Source organism: Adelges cooleyi, unplaced genomic scaffold (genome assembly GCF_023614345.1).
Source record: "Adelges cooleyi isolate 19-005CV unplaced genomic scaffold, UGA_ACOO_1.1 ACOO_flye_CR_arks_rails_tigmint_CR_PRNA_30, whole genome shotgun sequence".
NCBI lineage: Eukaryota > Metazoa > Arthropoda > Insecta > Hemiptera > Adelgidae > Adelges > Adelges cooleyi.
In genome coordinates this window covers 15,235,949-15,257,527 of record NW_026095971.1, presented here as the reverse complement: position 1 = coordinate 15,257,527, position 21,579 = coordinate 15,235,949, and the positions used below count along the sequence as shown (strand labels likewise).

General features: G+C 34.1%; 2 protein-coding genes across 2 annotated transcripts; both read left to right on the top strand.

Moving 5' to 3' along the window:
* LOC126838347 (signal transducer and activator of transcription C) lies at window positions 1-2,006 on the top strand. Its single transcript, XM_050572701.1, has 2 exons — window positions 1-132; window positions 1,239-2,006. The coding sequence occupies exons 1-2, from the start codon at window positions 64-66 to the stop codon at window positions 1,950-1,952; spliced, it is 783 nt and encodes a 260-aa protein (XP_050428658.1). The 5' UTR covers window positions 1-63; the 3' UTR covers window positions 1,953-2,006.
* A 12,802-nt stretch (window positions 2,007-14,808) lies between these two features.
* On the top strand, window positions 14,809-21,068 carry LOC126838448 (putative uncharacterized protein DDB_G0271606). The gene is made up of 2 exons (XM_050572857.1): window positions 14,809-15,010; window positions 19,054-21,068. The coding sequence occupies exons 1-2, from the start codon at window positions 14,990-14,992 to the stop codon at window positions 20,614-20,616; spliced, it is 1,584 nt and encodes a 527-aa protein (XP_050428814.1). The 5' UTR covers window positions 14,809-14,989; the 3' UTR covers window positions 20,617-21,068.
* Window positions 21,069-21,579: the final 511 nt, after the last annotated feature.

Sequence of the window (21,579 nt, the reverse complement as noted above, 5' to 3'; positions counted from 1 at the left end):
GGACAATGGGTGGAGAAAACGAACGGTGACTATTTAACCAACAGCCGATCAGTTCCACAGTCGATGAAGACGTTCAACTTGATCGTACGCATATCGAAGATCGTCACCATGAGCAGTTGTAAAGTATTAACAGTAAGTTTTTTTGTAAGTTATTAATTATTGTGTCAATTTAAAACAAAATGAATACATCAATTAAAATAAAAACTAAAGAACATTTTTATTATATCAATTCTATTATTATTAACTATTAAAGTGTATTTTTTCTTTATTTATTCATGTACATAATCGACCATTGTGTACACTTCAACTTGCAGTTCGTGAACTTGAAACTTTTATAATCAATTTGGTTATATTGTTAAAAAATAATATAATGTGAATACTTATGTTTATTTTACTTGTATTTCGCTTTTATCAGCTTCGTATTGCAGTTAAGATATATGATAATTTATTTTGAAAATTGGTTTCTTACATATATTTGTTGTGTATAGAATCAAATTAAATGTTGTAAAAATCTATTGGTTCTTTTCACTCGATCTTCAAAACTGATATTTATCATGAAAAATGTATAACTGCATAGTTCATTTATAGTTATTGTATAGAAAATTTATAACATTATAAAACTATAAAAATTACTCGTATTGTAACTAAAATAAATAAAAAATTAACAATTTTAAAGATATTAACACAGTGTGGTTTGCTAACTCAGCTAATTCCTATGAAGACGTTTTTTATTTGTAATTATTTATTTTTGTAAATTGTTTTTCTAAATCGAAATAATCTTAATCTTTCAGCATTTTTTCTTTTTTCCGATACCGATTTTTTTGCAATTAAGGATTGGTTTTAACACAGAATTCTATATGCTTATTTAGGTATTTTAATAAGTGTTTTTTCAAGCGACTGATAAATAGCTTTGATAAATTATTTGGTTTGCTTTGACTATAAGTAATAGAATGTGTAGTGGAGGCAATGAGCAGACGTGCTTGCAAGTTGTAGATAAAAATAAAATATAGTAAAGTTTTTGCTTAACTTGAGACATAAATTGTTCATAATTGATACAGTTTTTTCTTCGTTTTTGCCAATCGAATCTTTTACGTTAAAGCTATACTAGTTATTTTTTAAGACTGAACTTTAAAATATTTTACCAACGTATATAAGTAAAGTCATAAGAAACAAACACTTGTAAGTTGTTATTTTATGGTGGTTATATTAAATGCTTATATATTTTTTATACATTTCAGACGTTAGTCGCACTTTGCGTTTGTGGCGCCCTAGCCGCGCCGGCCGTACCAACCGGTCAACCCGTTCCAATCCTGAAACAGGTGAACCGACAGAACGAAGACGGGTCTTACAGTTACGGGTTTGAAAACGCGGACGGCACATTCAAAATCGAGACCAAGTACCCGACCGGCGAGGTTTACGGCAAGTACGGCTACGTGGACGAGACCGGCAAGTTGCGAACCGTCGAATACGGGGCGTCTTCGGCTCGTGGCTTCGAACCGGTGGGCACCGGCATTACTGTGCCGCCGCCGGTGTCGGCCGTCGAATCCAACGACGTCCATGCCAGGGATCAGTCTCAGCAGCAGGACGACTACGACGACGGGCAGTACCACGAGGATCCCAGCATTTACTATAGGTCCGAACAACAGCAACAACAACAAAAGCCACTGCCGGCCGTCCAACAACAACAATTGGCCTTACAACAACAGCAATACGCTTTGCAACAACAACGGTTTGCCCAACAGCAGCAGCTGCACCAACAGCAACAGCAACTCCACCAACAACAGCAACAGCAACAACAACAGCAACATCAACTACATCAGCAGCAACCGTCCTGGAACAGTGGCCAGAAATCCAGGTCCGCCGATAGTAAACTGCAGTACCAGAACCATCCGTCCATCCAACATTTTGATCCCTTGACGGGATCATTCGCATTGTCCTACACGGGCAACTGATTATATTATACAATTATTATTCATATTCGAATAGTTGATTTTTTTTTTTTAATTTTTTAGATATATATTATTATTTTTTATATATATATAATAAAATCATACGTTGTTTAACGTTATATAAATGTTGTGTACAAATTGCGCCACCCCGGTCGCTTGTCCAATAATAATAATTATTAAGTATGCGACACATGAAATACAATATTTAACAGTCAAAGAAAAACAACACAGTGTGTCAGAATAATTAAAAATTTCAAACGTATTTGTACGTTGCTATTTGCCTTGATCGATATTAACAACAAAAAAATATTTAATATGTTTCCTACAACTGTTGAGTAGTGACAACGCCAACCCTTGGTATTCAGCTAAAAAAAAATATACATAATTATATAGTGTGTGACCAAAAATGATCTCCGCACAGATCTTCCCCTCGACTAGCTTGAGACAGTAAAAACGAGTCGGTATGTCTTTAGACGAAAGACGATATTAAACGAACCGTTAAAAAGTCTTTCACGAGATATCTCTTAAAAATAAAAAAACATGACTGTAGTTGTGTGACAATTTTTTTCATATTTTGCTTAAGTGAGCTCTTATAAATCAACCATAACAGTTTCGTGTTAAGATAACATCAGTTTTAATTTAAATTACGTGAGGGAACATCATGAAAGAGTTAATAAATGTGATATGTTCAATGTACATTAGATTAAGACGCCCAACACTATTATTTTTGTTGGAAAAAAATGAAACAGTTTTTAATTATAATATGGTAGGTATAATCGAGGCATTGCTTGCACTAAACCCTTAAAAAGTGTTGGTACAGTGCACACGGTATGTATGTAATTGTAGTTGTACACTATAATAGACATCTATGCTTTAATTTGTTTAGAACGCTTTTATTAAGCTTGGCAACTAACATAATACAATATGTACTCATAACGCATACATATTATATCTATACATACAAATAAAACCGCGTTTGTTATTCGAGTCACCGGTGAGTCTTAAAGTGCAAATCAACGGGCGATTTCTTAAGTCCGGTGTGTTTTTTCTTCGAAATCCACCGCGGAGAAGATCTTGCAGATCATTGTCCGGTTTCTCATTACTTCCGGCGCACACACGTCTTAGCCCGAGGCCCTTTGAGGTTATTTGCCTCGACCATTGTTTTGACACTCGGTGTATGCGACCTCGGGATTACAACAATAATAATAGTAGTATGATATCGTCTGATTCTCACGATCGGGAAAAAGCCCATTGTGAGATTAATCGACTGAAGCGTACGCGGGAGGTCCTGGACGCCAAGCAGTGGTATAAAGTATTATTACACATACGCCGGTCCTTTTGTGTCCGGAAAATTAAATGCGCCCGCAATTACACGCGTGTATTGATTAAAATTATAAATATATAATATACATCAGATAATTATAATCGGCGCTGTCGGGCTTATATGATGCGAGTCGTCCATCGGTCAAAAACGGTCTGCGGTTAGGTAACGACCAAACAACGACCCCATAGAACCAGCGTTAGAAGATATCGGTGTCGGAGATCCATCCATTTCTAATCAAAACTGATATTCTACTTAAACACGATTGGAGAGGATTAGATATTGACTATTAATTTGTTGAGCTTTTACAGACATAATAATATGGAGCTTCCCAAAGTTAAAATTAGCTTACCTTTGTACAAGCGGTCAAAAAGTATAATTAAAGATATTAGCAGGCTATGAATAAGTGCTATATATACTGCTAAATCCAAAGTCTGAGTATAGTAGAAATCTAGGATACAACCAAAACGAATTCATAGTTTAATGAATTCAACATTTTGTCATTGACATTATTTGAACGCACAAACAATCATTTGAAAATTTACAACCAAATGAAAATTTATCAAAAAGCGAATTCACTCAGAATTTAAAATGGTTTGGCCACCTATCATATCATTCATTGAAAAGCGTTTTACAAGTTACAACTAAGTACTTACTAACCTTATGGACGAATTTATTTAAACACCATAACTTACCATAGTAATTGTATTGGCACATGTTATATTTCAGTACAATTTAAGTATTCATATTGATTACGATGCGTAGATTTAATTGAGAGTAGCAACTTTTTAATTTTCATTACAATTTGAGCTGCCAATTGAGTTCAGTTAAAAAGTACGCCCGATTCAATATAGTAGTTTTAATTAGTAGCTTTATAGTTTCCTAGTTGTGTTACATAAATTTCAGGTTGTATAGTTAAAACATTTTTTACTCATAAACAACACTTTACTTAACTATTATGTATACTATTTTTCATATGTTATAATTAATTTAGAAAAGCCTTCTCAATCATTTTTTTTTTAATTGTGTTGTATTATACGTTAAGTGTAATAATATAAAGCAACAAATTAATTGTTATAAAACCAAAATCTTTCTAAATAACATCTAAATAAGTAATAACTTAAAATCTAAATAACTAAACTAGTAAATATTATATCGTTTTATAAATTAATTAATAATGTGAATGTTTCATAATTTATATTAGATATAAAATTATGATACTATATTTTGCCTATAGGCCACCCCTTGAATTTTTCAATGATAATTTGTTTTTTACTAACCTTTTATTTGTAAAAATGATTCTTTGAATGTTATACTATTTGTTTACATGTATAAAGTTTTAATTTAGCTCCACATGTACATTATCCGCTGTTGAATAATGTTATAGCAAACAAAACCTGATAGCTACAAATAGAAGGAGTTAAAGACTGGCTACTTTCATACATATGTGTATAGAGCAAAGACACACACAGGCGTTGCTAACTCACATTATTATATTTTATAGAGATACATATGTATTCTATTATATCTGATAGGTAGTAAAGTATAGTCTGTAATCAAAAACCATAAGATCTAGAAATGTCCATCCCCATCAAGTCAAACGATTTATTATGAATTATTCTGAATATTTTAACTATACTGAAATAAAAACTTTAAAATATTTGTATTCTGCTTAAAATGATAAATTCTAGTTTACTATGAACATAACTCTATAAACACCACGATTTTACTAATTTTGGTTTTATTTTTATATTTTATAGTTTAACTAATGTAATCAGTTATTATATTATAATTTCTAAGTATAAATAAATATTTTTAATTATAAACTATTTTTTTAATTTATATCAGTAATTAATGCATGTGTACACTAACAATTCAAATTTCTGTTTGCTAACATTCAATATGTATTCTTAAGATATATATTGAAAAGTACTTTAAACTAATTAAATGTTCGTAGTAGTCCAAAATAGGAAATAAAAAAAATTACTTTCGGCTCTGCGTTGCATTTATCTAACAAATCAAAATAAGTCTTTACTTCAACAGCCTAATAAAATTGGAAGCACCTACGGCCTAGTTCTCGGTGGGTAATTTCTTTTCCCACTAACAATAAGAACAAAAAATAAAAACGCATATAAGACCATTATTTTCTCAACTTTGCATGGGTGCTAAAACATTCAATTTAATTGCTATAAGAAGTAATAATATGTATCAGACAATTTTACAAGCACTAATAATTGTATTTATATTAAAAACTGTGAATCCGTGAAAATTATGTACGCAGGAAAAGGCGACAACGAGTTAGTTGCAAACTTATTCAATGAATAGATAAGTATGTGTGATTTTGTGCACTGCGTTTTTTAGATATAGATAATCATAATAATAACAATCAAATCAGAATCCTACATAATAGAATTCTCGCCACGATCAAAATCGTTATTCCGGTGATGATGATTGTATTTAATAGGATTATGGATACAAATGAATTGTTATGATATAATATTGATATCATATTTAGGCGTTGCATAATACAAAAACACTTTTTACGCCCGAGCAACGCATAACTAACCTCCACCGCTCATACTCAACGACAACAATTTTATTCTATATTTTGTCAGGTTTAAGATGATTTTAAACGTTTAAAAAAATATAACAAAAAGCCATCATAGTCGTTGTATAAGAGAGACATCGAGGTCACTAGCCTTAAAAAATTATCATAACTGAAAGTGACAAAATCACTTTCAAATTAACGATTCTAAGCAAAACTGTGGACGTTAAAAACTATTTAATAACTAAAAATATTTTGTAGATTATAAATCGTTTTATTTAACTTTTTAAGACACTAAACCAACATTTTATTCAATAAATGTTTAAAGAGGTCATGTACATATTCATTTTTAAGGCATAAAAACAACTTAGAAAAAAAGTTTATATGATAAACATATTTAGAGATCTTTCCTAACTCTTAGGTATTTTAGTACTAAAAATGGCGGTGTAATATGTAGCGACCTTTGAAACTTATCAACTATCATCTTTCAAACGCTATAATATTTATGTCTCTACGTTTCATTCTAAATTCGTAGTATTTGAAATAAAAAAATATTACTTTACTAAAATATTGTTTTATGTGTTGCAAAATATTTTTTTCTAAAAAAGTATTGTCTTTATTAAGCTATGCGCATAAGTGCAAATCTCAAAGGTGCTTAGCAATAACACGTTTTACAAAAAAATGTATCTTATTCATTTACATATGACTATTGTAGATAAAAGTCTACTTTATATATATTATTCTTAGGCACCTTCAAATTTTAAGTTGGAGTTGCGGCTATGCTTGTTCTCAAGAACTAGTATGTAAAATATATCTTTTCAAACACGCGCTAATTAACTTAAATAGCTCCTAAGAAATATTTTATAGAATTTATAACTTTCTGTTTTTTTCCATTGTCGTTCCCACAGTTTTAACACTTTGTAAAAAAATAATATTTAACAAACACACACACACATTGTGTGCTTGTATAAAAACTACAACATTGTTAAAATACATATGTACCTACATGTATTTATATTTTGCTAGACTTGATAAAACGTACACACTAGTGACGCAACTTGTATTTTATAGTAGAATCTAACGTCCGTAATCGGTTTACCTATTATTATTATTCAACAATACTTCCTGTACGGAAATCATAACACTGGGAACGGTCTCGTGGGAAACAATGACGGAATATCTTTTTTTTCTAAAAAAAGTCTTCAAGTGTGCCTCGCCCGAAAAACGAATCCACACAGTTGGCGTCCCTGAAATCTCACAGGACTTGTGCAAATCGTGGAGCCCTGAGTAATTTCATTGGATTGATAATCGCAATTAACATCACGATGAAAACACGTTAAAAACGGAAAGATCATAAAAACACAATTGTTTAGTATCAAATATCTATAAAATCTTCCATTCTGAAAACCCCAAGTTTTATCCTACAATTATTAATTGTAGTAATGGTTGACACTTGGCGCTGTGGTATGACAAAATATATGAATGATCCGTCTGCATGTCCGTCTCAAAATAAACGATTGTGTAACACCACCTGGGTGTTCCAGACGAACGATCCCTTCACCCGGGAAGCCGTTTGCGATCCGTTGGGAGGAGAATGCAATCGGCCGTGGTTGATCTAGATCTGCTGGTCAAGCGTTACGAGTTACCCAAAGGCGAATCGCCGACTTGACCTAATGTTAATACAAGACCCACCTGAACAAACATATTATACACCTGAGTCAACACATCAGCTGCATACCTTCACTCTTGTTGGATCATAACACAAACGGGAACTGCACAATGACCGACCATCGATGCTATGATCTAGTTTCGTTTCAATAAACCATTAATACAGTAATTAATGTTTAGTTATATAACAATAGTGATATATAATATAATTCAAAGCGATTATGTAGTATAAATTAAAATCTTGTTTTACTACTAACGGCATTACACATATTTGCGTTTAGTAGATACTGTAACGTTGATTTAATAATATATATTATTTTGTATAATATTCGCAATGGTACTAGTAAATATTTTTGGTTTTTCATGTAATTCTGACAAATTATCATTTGAATTTCTATGTATATTTATCAAAACAGTATAAGACACCATGAGCATATTATATTGTAATTTTCCGGTATTTCATCATTTGATTATTGTATTCATTTAAATAGACATTTCGTAATAAAATGTATGATCTCTACTTACACTTACCTAGTTAACCTATCTTAACTTATGCGTAAGAACAGAAGTATATAATATAAAGTATTGGTCAAGTATTGAATGAATATTACCTATTTAGGTCACTGTGTTCATAATCTAAACTCTAATTATCGAAATAACCTTTAATGAAAAAAATAGTAGATTACCACAGTTTGGGCAAGTGAAACCGGAAAGAAAGGGGGGAAAATAAAATAATAAGAGAGGGGACACATAGTAGACGATTCAGCGGTAGAAATAAACCGAAAAAGAAGTGGGCGGTTATAAATACGGACACGGAAAAACGTGGAGTGAATCAAGAAATAGTGACTGATTGATATTTCTGTATAGAGATGATTCGTTGACCGTCCCTATATTTTGTACGGATCTAATTTAATAAGAACATTTAAACTTCAAGACATTTTTAACGAAAAAAACATTTTTAAACAAAAATATACGAATAAAAAGTAGCATCACGAGTCAAACTTATGTTTTTTTTCAAACCCAGATTAATAAAATATATTATTATGCGCGCCGCCATAGTACTTTGCTAACACCCGATGTTGGCCGAAAAAACACTGACTTTCGCATGTATAATATCAATCAGCATCCAAACTATTCAAAACTATTATGTATATTAGGTGTACATTTGGTAGCGGGCGCTGCGCTATAAGCGTAAATGAACAAGTATTAAATTTTGTTAATACAATTTTTAGCTGTGCTATTTAATCTATCAAAAAATGATCCTACTCGCTACTGGACGTAGTCTAAAAGCGTGTTGTGTGACGCCATAGTGTTTTGAATCATTGATTGATCGTCGTACGCTGACCATCTATAACGGCTACCGTATTAGGCATATTAGGTGTGGATACGATATCAACGTGTGTAGTAATAACACGAATTCTTTACATCCACATTTGGACGGCAACCGACTCCGTTAAACAATGTAAATGTTTAGACTTCTACAGTTGACGTTGTGAAACCACCGGTGACTTATGTTTCCTTTTTGTGTGTGTGTGTGTATTTGATCCATTCGGTATGAATGAAACATAACATATTTTATTTTATTATTATGACCATCGTCATGGTGCAACGGTTTGGGTATAACGGCGGACGACCGGTGAAAACTGAAACAATACAGACATTAACCATTCTGGGCTCGCAATCGTGATGTCCAAATAGCCTGATGAAATCTCAACGTGCTCGCGCCGTGCCTTTATACAACCTGTGTTCTGTAGCGGTTTATTTATAGTCTAGAACGAGGTTTCAAGAGCCAATGGACCGGCCGGACTGTCGATGGGCAGTCACGTTGGTCACATCTCAGTTAATACCTTAAATCAATTATTTAAAGTATGGTATACTTGTAATACTTGTTATTTGATTTTGCGACAGTCCAGTCTCATCTAAGGATACAATAAGTAAAACATTTGACGTCTGATCAGCTAGTCCCGCTCGAAGACTTAAAGTTGTTTTAACTTTATATCTATTACTCAATTATTGTGTAGTATTTCTATAAGTGTCTAACCTTGAATTATTGAAACCTATCTACGAATAAACACTCTTAATTTGCCAAAATTGATCAAATAATGACTTCAAATCGCAACTCGAAATATAATAATAGTAATTTTTTTTAGAATAAAGAAATGGTGATGGATAGAGAAAGATAGATAGATGGATAAATATAAATAGATTTGTGAAAAGAAATGGATGGGCTGACCTACCTACCTCATTTTTATAGGATAAGGATAGTGTGATCGTAAGTGGTAACAACGAAAAAGTTGGACCAGAAAAGACATTCTGTTGTATAAACACAAGTTTAAGGTCACCGTTAGTTAGCATCATCTTGGAGGGAAGCCTATACGACCGACAGCTACATTTGTCTTTTCTACTTTACTTTAAAGTCACGTCACAATACAACCATACTATGTGAAATAACAAAAACATTTAAAACTATTTATTATTCTTAACAGAACCTATTTTGTCTCGGATAGCTTTGTATCTTAACAACACTAGAGTGACTACGTAGTACGTATTAACTATTATTACTTAATATAAGTTTTATATCGAAAGTTATCGGCGTCGCATGTCTCCTTATCTATAATTAAAATCAATTGGATTATAGTTCTGTGCCGCGCGACTACTCACATGAGACTATTGATGTACTATACAAATTGTTACAACGAAGTAAACAGTATTAAGCTTTTTCTATTTTATTAAAGCCATTTTTTTGCATACTGTAATAAATACCTTCCCCTAATTCAATTTTTTTAACTCAACGTGAATCCAGTTTAAAAAAAAAAAGAATATATAGATTACTATTGTAATCCACGCGACCAATGTGGGGTTAAGTACGGGTCTTTTTTGACCCTACAATACCAGTTGTGTTGCTCAAAATAAGGATAACAGTTAAGGGTTAATAGTAGCCTGCTGGACTACTATAATGTTGTCATTTAAGAAGACGCTACCCATAAATTTATTAAGGAGGAGAGTATATGCGATTTTTCGTGAAATCTTAATTTAGAGCTTAAACCATAGTCTATAGTGTATAATTGTAATGCAGTAAGAATCACTCTTATTGTTTTTTTTTTGCTAGACTATCACAGTAATTTCTATAGAAAAAATAACAGTTCTTTCCATCAAAATAATTTTGCGTGAAACAAAACCAAAGTGTCTTGAAATTAAGGTAAGTTCACCAAATTTTCAAAATAAATAGAAAAGAATTTTATCTTAGCTTAAACGATTTTAGATTTTCGGTGATTCAATCCACTAAATTTTATAATCTAAAAAATACTAAAATTCTTAACTTTAAAATTTCATGGAAAGAAAGTTATTTGATCTATTGAAAATAAACCATGCTTTTGCGAAGAAAACATTCTCTTCTATTTTTAAAATAAGAATAGAAATATTTTATTTCTTTAAAAATTGTATGTGTTTAGTACTATCGCAGCATCTACAGTTTCATACATACTTTAGTACATGATCGTTGGACTTAATTATGAAAAAAATTATGAATTTACCTTATTTTATATTAATTCAAAATGTAGCTGGCAGAATTGTATTAAGTAAGAGTCAACAACAAAAGACATCATTACGTTCTAAATGGTGTACTAATTGCTAACGACCGGATATTATTAAAAATATTTGTCTACACTTAATAACGTTTCTATTAATTTTTTTTTTCTTGCGCACTGATTAGTCACTTCATGTCATTACCGCAACCTACAAGGTAACGCGCAGGGGACATTTTATTGAATTATAATTGACTACGATGTTCATATTGTGAGAAAGTTTTTTTTTTTTTAATTAACAACTCTTTTTGTCTTCATAAAGCCTACGGGTTAAGTAAAACATATTATGAAGATCGGAGTGATTTAGCCAGTATGTTGAATAGACTGGATACGTTAACGATACCTATTATTATTTTGGTAAAATATATGTTTTTCATTTCTCACGTCTGACCGGTGAGATTTGAATGAATTATGAAACCGTACAGAATTTACTATATAGGATTCGGGTTGTGCTCAGTTTGTGCAACAGTCGGTCAAATGAACGACCGTGTACCAACTTAAGCTGAGGCCAATGACAAATTATATTATACGAATACCCCGTGCGTGGACTTAATATTTTGTGTGGGTGCCTGTGTAGGTATACTGTCGAATACAATAGACCATTTCAAGTTGTCCAACTATACTTGCCGGGTCAAACGTAAAAAAGATTTGGCAAAAAGCGACATGACATATACAAGTCTTATTGTTAGCTGTTCGGCGCGTTCAAGTATTGCACACAAATTTGAATGGTTAAAAGAAACGCGGCAAAGAGCAATATCCGATGAAAAATTGTATTTTCACTCGACAGCGGCAAAGGTGCGTGGGAACAATACAATTAGTTAAAACGCAATTAACGAACTGCCAGTTATGTTTGGATTGAATTACAAAACGATTACATGTATTGCAATACCGTTTATTGTTATTTGTTATGGTGCTTGGGTTTTAAGTCCAAATAGCTATTAAAAACCAATTTCTTTGACCGTGTATGACAAAAATGTATTAATTTTTGAACCAGAGACGGTTAATTTATTATACATCGAGTTAAGATATGCTTAGGCCATAGATAACGCAATAAGGTCGACATCTTGAACTCATAACGTTGTCGTAAATATTTAATACTTTAAAGCGTTAGGTTATTTTATTAGGTGTTTGACAGGCGATAGACAGGACCATAAAACACGAAGACGCCAAGCATTTGTGATTTTTACGGTATACAAACTAATAATATCATTTAATTAACGAAGAATGCATCAATTAAGCGATAACTACGAAAACAAAACGTTATAATGCGAGAGGCTACGCCGGCATGAAAGTAACAGTTATATTTTATTTTCACACTTGAAAGCTGTTGGCACGTGGCTACAGTTTTTCAATACGGCCACTGTTTACTTTCGCGTGCAATTTTTATATCTAAGGTATTGTTTCTTGAACTCTCCACCAGTAAAGTATAATTGACTATATATTATAAACATTGAACACTAATAAATGTATAAATGTAATTAAATTTAAATAAAATACATTTGACGAACAGTTACTAAAAAGTTACATATACATCGAATCTTAATGACTTCAAGTATTTAATGCTTTCCTTAAACATTAAATATTGAGATATGCAAAAAAAAAATGGATAGAGGTATTCGATATAGTTAATAAAACGACTGTTGTGGACTCGGAGATTAAAAAACTTCTTCTTGTCGAGGTTGGGCATTAAGAACTAGAGCGACAAGTTCAAATAGTATACCTAACGCCCTTCAATAATTATCCAGTCGAGTATGGATGATGAGTGTTTGTTAACATTGTTTGTAATTTGAAATGTTTTGTAATTTATTGTGTTGCGTTTCAATGTCTGTGTAGGAAAACGCTTATAATTTTACAGACAATTAATAAAAAAATAAATCAAGTACTAACAAACATTTCATCATGCATGCATTCTATCTTGAACGATTTTTCGCATTATTAAGACTGAGAATTACTACAGTAAAATTGTTTAGTATTTTATTATATTTAGATTAACTTTATTATCCACCTACGATCCGAGGGCAACAACATATCTTACCAGGCAATGCACCGGATTTTATAATCGGTTACATACTATATACTTTATTACTATAGTACTGAGCCATAGCGTGTAATCGATTCGGAGTCAAACACGATGACAATTAAAACTCGGGAGACCATAATAATAATGATAGTGTTGTGTACAGTCATACTAACGAGTTACAATGGACCGATAAACGAAGATAAAACGCCGCGCCAGGCAACGAATGACTGAAAGTGGTTCTTATGTTTAGCCCGGGAGAAGTTTGCGCTGTATTAATTTTTAAACCTCACACACGGTTATATAGCTTGGAGCTTTTGTTATAAGTGACACACAATACAATGTTATTTTTCCTCGGATCATACCCGAACGTTGTTGTTGCGCCACCGCAAGACTTGTTGTGTTTGTGTCGGCGTTTGCAAACGAAAAAAAAAACAATGGATCGACTGTTGGACTAACTTGAAAATCGCCGACCGAGCTCGATGTTAGGGCCCGTCACGGTATGCAGTATACTATATACATGTAGTATACTATGTACCTACCTAATATTGGGTATATTACTTATATATGCGTGCAGTAGACTCGGATAATCGCGATGCCACGAGTCCCGCGGGCCTCGCAATCGAAATGATATTATCGTCTAGAGTGTATGTACAATAACACGCTTACCGGTTACAAATGTAAGATGTTGTACAGTGTTCATTATAAGTCATAATGTATTTGACGAAGATAACAATCGTACTCCGATGGCGACTGTAAAACGCCAACAACAATAACACGACACGGCCTACATCGAATTTCGGCGACTATAATAATAATATTATTATACCTATGTTATTTGTATGCAATCGTTAGTGGGCTTCCACGACCCTTTTGTCGGTCCCAATACAAGAACCATCGAACCGAATCCAAAGTGTCGTGGACCTTTGTAGACGGACCTTATGTACCGTACGACCCTGTGAACATAATATCAGAATAATATTACAAAACCCTTTTGCGCCAGACTGTGCTATTCTCTAAAGAAAAAATTATAATTCAAACCCGTCAATAAATTGCCTTTAATAAGAAGACGTCACATCAGTGGATCGCACGGATTTGAATGAATCGTATAGGAATTAAATTTCAGACAAAATTTGACATTTGCTAGCTGTTTTTAAGTATATTATGTACATTGGTCATTGTGAATATTTTAGTAAACGAAATTGACGATCTGACTGTGTTATGTACTTTTAATGTTTTTTGTTATTATATTATTTGTAAAAAAAAATATTGTTTGGTTAGCTATATAATTAAGTCAATATACTACGTTCAAGCCTCATGTTTTCTGCGTATTTTCATTTATGTTTGTTATCGAATAAATATTATTCATTTTTCTAAATTATCGATCACCTATATTTATAAAAACACGATTTTCGCCTTATAAAATTTTAACTGTTGGACAAACATGTTGTGCACGAGTTTATTTTGTTTGCCTGAAAATGAATTCCTATATGATTCATCCAAATCCGCGATCTACTGATGTAACTACTAGGTACTTAATCTTTTAAAATTCTATTCTATTATTTATTTATTTTTTTATTTTGCAGGGCGAGGACGGTGGTGTATTAACGTGACGTCCGTGGTCGAGCGGGAGAGTTCTGCGAGAATTCGGCAGAAGCCACGCTGTTCGATGTTGTGCGTGAAAGACCAGGCGAGGCGGGGGAAAGTTATAAAACGAACCAGAAGACCTGTGCACCGGCCAGTGTACCACAACGCGGAATTTTGTTTCAAACGCTTAAGACACATTCGCGATTGCACACGGCCATTCGTATCGTAGTATGCGTTTTTTTTTAATTCGTACATAGAATTTATAAAAATAATCGTATCGACTACTTGTGCATATTATTACAGCCGTCCGGTGCCATTATGCATATCAAATCTCTATGGGTAAGTCGAAGAGGTTTTGTTATTTATTACAAAATTATATTGTTCTATTTGTATATTACGGATTTAACTATTTTGTCCAACTCCGTACAGTTAATTTTAATCTTTACAATTAACAAGTTGGGTCGAAAAAAGGTGGTCTAAATGATTAACTCTTGCAGTCTTGGTATCCCATACATATGGGACGTCATTTTTTTTTTACTTTAAAGACATTATTTGTATTTATTTTAGAATGTGAAATTCAATTTCATGACATGAAAAAGTTAGTGAATAAAACCTATACTTTGAGTACTTCACATATATCTGCATATTATTCTTATTCGCTTCATCCAGTCCAAAACACGTGTTTTCTTTGTCTGTTATTAGAAATAAGAACATAATTCAACCGTGAACTTTGACTAGCTCATATTTTTCAACTCAATGAAACATAAAAGTTTTATGATTCGTTTGCAGTGGCGTATCTAGCTGGAGGTTTTAGAATCAATCAACCCCCCCAATTAATTTGAATTAGTAAAGGGCTGTTCTCTATGTCAAATTTTGGTCTCTCAAAATTTAAATTGCCTACTTAATTGTCGATAAACTATATAGTATAATCTAACTATAATAATACAATAATGTAACTATATAATATTATATATTACAATATAACTGTATTCAAAAATCGCTTTAAGCCCTTTTCTGTCAACTGTCATTATAATACATTTTAAATCCTTGATCAATATACGTGTATTCAAGAAAACTGAGTAGTGAAATTTTAATTAAATTCCTTATAGAGCTTTCTACTTTGTATTGCATAGATGGGCAACAAAAAAATATCATAGTGGGGAGAGAAAATCCGTATTGTTTTATTTATAACCAAATTATTACAGAAATGAAAAATACAAATGTATCAAATGATAAGATACAATTTATGATAGAAAAAATGATATGAATTCGTTTTATCTAAATCTATCATTATTGTATACAAAACAATATGATATACTCTCGGTACAACTACGGAAAAGGTCATTTAGCCGGTTGAACCTTATTAAATTAAAATTTGTTTATACAACTAAATTGTTTTGTTTTATTAGTTATAAGTTCTTAATTAAAAATTATAAGCAACAATTATAATGCCTTGAAAGTTAATTATAAGTAATAATAAAAGTATATTTAAAGTTTTAAACGAAACGAGGCTAGCAAGGGATATAATAAGATAGATATATTGAAGATAAATCTTAATGACGACCGAGGCCAGAACGGACAGTCGTTGAAGAAGAAATAAATAGTATGGAAAGAGCAAGAAGTTGTGCTCGAGTCTATTATTTTAAATTACTCGAAATTATTTTATACCACAAACAGCGAAGTTTTTTATGCTTTTTAATAAACACTACTTGGTGAAATGAGGAAGATATATTTAGAGGGTTGTATGATAAAATATGTAAACGCTGAATTTAGGATAGAATAGACATAAGAGAGGAAATTTCCCATTGGTGATATCTATATAGATTAGAATAGACTCCAAATAGGGTTAACATAGTTCCCTGCGCCGCATTAAAGAGCATGGATGGGTTTTCTGAGCGGAGAGACGCAGGCTGAGATGTACAAAACGTTGGTATTCCATAAACAATTCTTTGAGCAACTACGGGATTAGTCAAAACTGGGTATAAGAGCATTTGGTAAACAATTATTTTCGATACAATTTCCTCTTTTATTCGTATATGCGTTAATTAATTTCACGTTATAAATTCTCAACTTTGATACTATGTTTGGTTATTTAGCCACTACCTATCGTTGTTATTTTTTATTACCTAACTATCTCGCGTGTTAATTTAAACAACCGTTACGAATTAATACCTGTTGTCCGTGTTTCCGTTTGGAAGTTATTCGTTTTTACTTGACCGTGCGTGCGTAAGGTGACTTAACAATGGATATATTATTATTATTATTATTGTTATAATATACTCGGACCGCGTGTGGATTCACTCGAAGACACTCGAGGACGCGGTAAAGACGAGTGAGATCGAAAGCGACCGCATAACGCCAAAGTGTATTATTTGTAAAAATATAAATCTGATAAGACAATTAGACACACTCGCTCGGACGCACGAACGATAAACCTTGATATACATAATCATCAAACGTCCGATCGCTTTGTGTTAGCCGTACGAATCACCCCGTACTGTAGTTGTCAATCCCCTCGCTGACTGGCCGTCGTTACTCAGCATGTTCTATTTTTTTGAAGATTTGGTTGAAAAGAAAAAAAAACCATTTATAAAGACCTTGAGATCTCAATCCACATGTTGTAGTCAAAAAATCGTCTGGCGAAGAGCAAAATAATATAACAGAATAAAATAATAGATTTCGTTGCGCAATACTGAAATCGTGTGCAGCTCATGTATTGGAGGTGAAAAATTCGGTTTCCTAAATAGTTCATTATTAACGCGTACAGTCCAACATACAAATTTAAGAAAAATAATCTTTATGTATCCGCTTGTGTATGTGTATGAGAGCGCGCGCACTGGCTTTCACTAATCGTTATCTAGTAGTTCGCTTATCTTCAGTCGTCATCGCGCTTAACAATATTACCGTTATACAATAATAATAATAATAATAATAATGGTAATAATAATTGCAAAACAAGGCTCCGTAACCAGCGCATAAGGTTCTCACATTTTTCTACTCGGTTGTTGTTCACTAGCAATTTTGTTCGGCCATAAAGAAAAGACGAGAAGCAAGGCGCCGTCGATATAGAAAACATAAAATCTTCATGTGGCAACTGTATACATCAGTAATCGTACCAGAAAGGTACTTATTGTGGTCGAAAATTTATAAAGTTCACCCCTTTCCCTTCAAAATCTATAAAAGCACTCCACAAATTTACTTATTTATCCACTTAAAATTTCAGTGCTCTATAACTTCATTAAAAATAGTAGAATTAGAATGGAATATTCTTAAGATAATGTACTATTGTTATACTAAAAAAATATCATAATCCTTTGACCTCAGAAGGGATAGGAACTTTTTCTTTATTTCTCCTTTTTTAAGTTTTAAGACTTAAGGTTTGAAAATTTCTACCGAAAATCTAGAGTGAAGTTAGTTAAAACATGGCAATTTTTTTTTAAATCTGTAGTCAAATTTTTTTTTATAGAGGAAAAACCAAAAAAAGGGATAATTTCACTTTGACCATATTAAATTTCTTGGCACGTAATAATGAATCAACAATCAACAGGTATCAGTAAAATAATTTCATAATATTTGTATTACGATTTATAGGTATAACAACGGTAAAAAAATAATATATGATACAGACAATCAAATGTATCAATCGTATTCACCCTAATACTAATAATACCATTTTAAGCACATTACTATCATTACAATGCCTTTGTCAAAATTTATATTTCTACCATTCTACAGATTTACATCGAAACGTTTATTTAAAAGTAATTTTAACACACAGTTATAATAACTTCTTAAGATACGTTTAATTAAAATAAGCAGGCATTGATAATAACCCTGTGGTCATTGTTGTTTAAGATCAGAAGAGATGTGTAGAAAATTCTTTTTGTTTAAAGAGAACGTTTCATTAGCATTTAACTGTTCATGTCTTTTTACTAATAAATTAGCAAGGTTTAAGTTACTATTCATTGAGTTATGTCACTAAATGATGCAATTTTGACCTAATTGAACATAGATGCTTTTTGTGTAGGTGTTTACTACTGTAGTAGAACTTAACTCACACTACTCGCAAGCAACGGTAGACATTTTAAGTGGGTAATTTCAATTATTTTTCAATCCGACATTGACCAATCGATGACCTCCGCTACAGATCTAGCGGTTTGTAAAGATGGGCGGTCGTGATTCGACGGCCTCGTGTATATTGTGGGCCATTTCGGGTAGGTTAGGTGCAACACGCTGCAACTCGTGGGAATGATTCATTTTATTCTATCCAAACGAATGTATTTGCTATCCGTTCGCACGCGGTCTACCGTGATCGACATGATTTATTACGACGTGATTTATTTATCTACTTTTTACTCACTAGCTATTGTTTATGTTTACAGGGCGTGTTGTTTGCGACACTGTTAACCGCGTCCACGGTGGTGGAATGCCGAAGAGTGAATGTGAAAGCGGCCGACGAAGTCGAAGACGAGCGGCTCGAGGACGACAGGCCACAACAGCTGAAGCCCGTGCTGGTGTCTAGGAGGCCGTTGAGGCCGTTGGCCGATGCGGAAACCGAACGGCAGCCGGTGGTGATCGTCCGCCAAGCGCCCAGACAACAGCTGCTGCAGCAGAGACCGGCCGCCGCCGAAGAAGAAGAAGACCCGGACCAACAGCCGCCCGCCATCGCCATCAGACAGCCCGGTAGATCGCTGCAACAACAGCGGGCGCCGCCGTCTCAACAACAGTTCTTGCAACAGAGACTGAAGGAACCGCAACCAGAGAAGAAAGAGCCCACCGCTCAGACAATCAGAAATTACAACAAGCTCAACGACGACGGTTCGTTCACTTTCGGTTATGAAGCGGACGACGGCAGTTTTAAAGAGGAGACTCGCGGCACCGACTGCGTAGTCAGAGGCAAATACGGTTACGTCGACCCGGACGGCAACAAAAGAGAGTTCTCTTATGTTCAGGGCAACCCGTGCGACCCGAATGCGGTAAACGACGACCAAGAAGACCAGCAACCGACCAAACCCGACGAAGAAGAGAACATACCAGCGAACGTGCCCAAACCGAAGCCTAAGAAGAACCGTCCGACGACCACCCTGTTCCAACAACAATTCGGCGATTTTGAGCAGCCGTCCACGACCCCCCGTCAACCGGGCCGTCAGTTTTCCGACGCTCCCAGGGCCCCCCAGATTTCTCCTACCTCCGACCGGCCATCGTCTACGGCGGCACCACCCGCGTTCAGACCGTCCGAAAGTCTAGAATCGGCATTCCGCGCTTTACCTCAACCGCCCCAACAAAACGCCATCCCGACCGGATCTAACCAACCCCTTTACACGACCGAATTGGTGTTCAACCCGGCCACCGGACAATATAACACTGTCATCTACCAACAGGTACCCAAGCAACATGCAGGTATTAGCCTTAAACAGCGTTTACCGTTGGCGCCCCCGAGTCAACAATTCGACACTCAACCTCAACCGCCGGCCGCTTTCCGGCCATCTGCGCTCGCCCAACAGTTCCAACCCGAATTCCCTCCGACGAGGTCCGACTTCAACTTCCAGAGGCCGGCTTCGTTTTCGGGACCCGTTGCCCAACAGCAGTTCGTCCAACAACAACAGGCGACGATGTTCCAACAATCGCAAAATTTGTTTAGACAACAGCAACAACAACAACAGCAACAGCAAAAACAATTGATCCAACCGTTCCCCGCGCAACAACAGTTCGCCGCCCAACAACCCTTCCAATCGGTGCAATTTTTCCCGCCACCGCCACCAGCTCAGCGTTTCGCCGAACAGCCACGATTCCCCCAACAACCTAAACAACAGCGTTTTGAACCTCAACCGGAAGCTCATCAACAGCAGTTTGTGCTCGTTCAACCCGGACGGACAACCGCCCAGCAAAGTCTGGCCGCCGGCCAAATAGACGCGTTTCTAAGAGGCCACAACGTACAACTCTAAACGGAATAATTTAATTTCTACTTAATTATTATTATAACTATGTACATAGTAAGAGTCTATCTATTTTATAACTGTATTATAGAGTACCTTATTTTTGTGTAAGCTACTAATTAAGAATTTGCAACACGTATTGTTATTATCATTATTTTGTACGATTAATATATATATATATAGTATAGTATATTATAAATGTATAATTCACACCGGTTGAGCCAGCGTTTTCACTTGCCGAAGGTGAAAGCCATTAACGACGTCACTTTGCTAAATATGTTATTTTATAATATGTTATCAAATAATTAAGGATGTTTTTCTTTACACATTCGTGTAATTTTATGTTCCAAAAATAATTATGTGCTCAAACATGTCGAACAATTTGTAAATACTTAAAAATCTTATATGTATTTTGTATTTGTTTTTATCAATGTTTACTTTGCATGAAAATAAATCACATGTCAAAAAAATTGCGGTACACCTCTACTTTTAGTCGTATGTAGCTCGATTTTCACTTTCATACAGACCGCTTCCGATGCAAACCCGGTTTTAGTCTAGATGACGCAAGCGGTCGTTCCTTCACGAGTCTTTAATTGATCATTTTTCTTACGTGCCCCGGTGACCTAATTTCAAACGCCGTCGCCGATGAATAAAACACTATAATAATAATAATAATAATACCAGTTATAATATAACGGGTACAGTGTACCCACGGGTCGTTATTATGTGGCTGCTGTTCTGCCTATCGGGTACGAAATAACAACGCTGTGGTGACATAATCCACAAGTTTCCCAATGTATGGATTTGGTATATAGTCGACTGATCGTGGTCTTTGTGCTTCGTTCGATGTTGCCACAAACAGGCCCGGAAAGATGTCACGATCGCAACTTTATACACCTACATAGCCTTAAATCGTGGAACCGAACCGTACATAACATACAATAAGTAGTAACTAATAAATAGTACAGTAAT

What these genes read in the sequence shown, in the direction of transcription:
- LOC126838347 (XM_050572701.1), top strand. Translation starts at nt 64, where the DNA reads ATGAAGACGTTCAACTTGATCGTACGCATATCGAAGATCGTCACCATG. An exon ending in GCAGTTGTAAAGTATTAACA is followed by an intron (nt 133 to 1,238) that starts GTAAGTTTTTTT and finishes TATACATTTCAG; the next exon opens with ACGTTAGTCGCACTTTGCGT.
- LOC126838448 (XM_050572857.1), top strand. Translation starts at nt 14,990, where the DNA reads ATGCATATCAAATCTCTATGG. An exon ending in TGCATATCAAATCTCTATGG is followed by an intron (nt 15,011 to 19,053) that starts GTAAGTCGAAGA and finishes TTATGTTTACAG; the next exon opens with GGCGTGTTGTTTGCGACACT.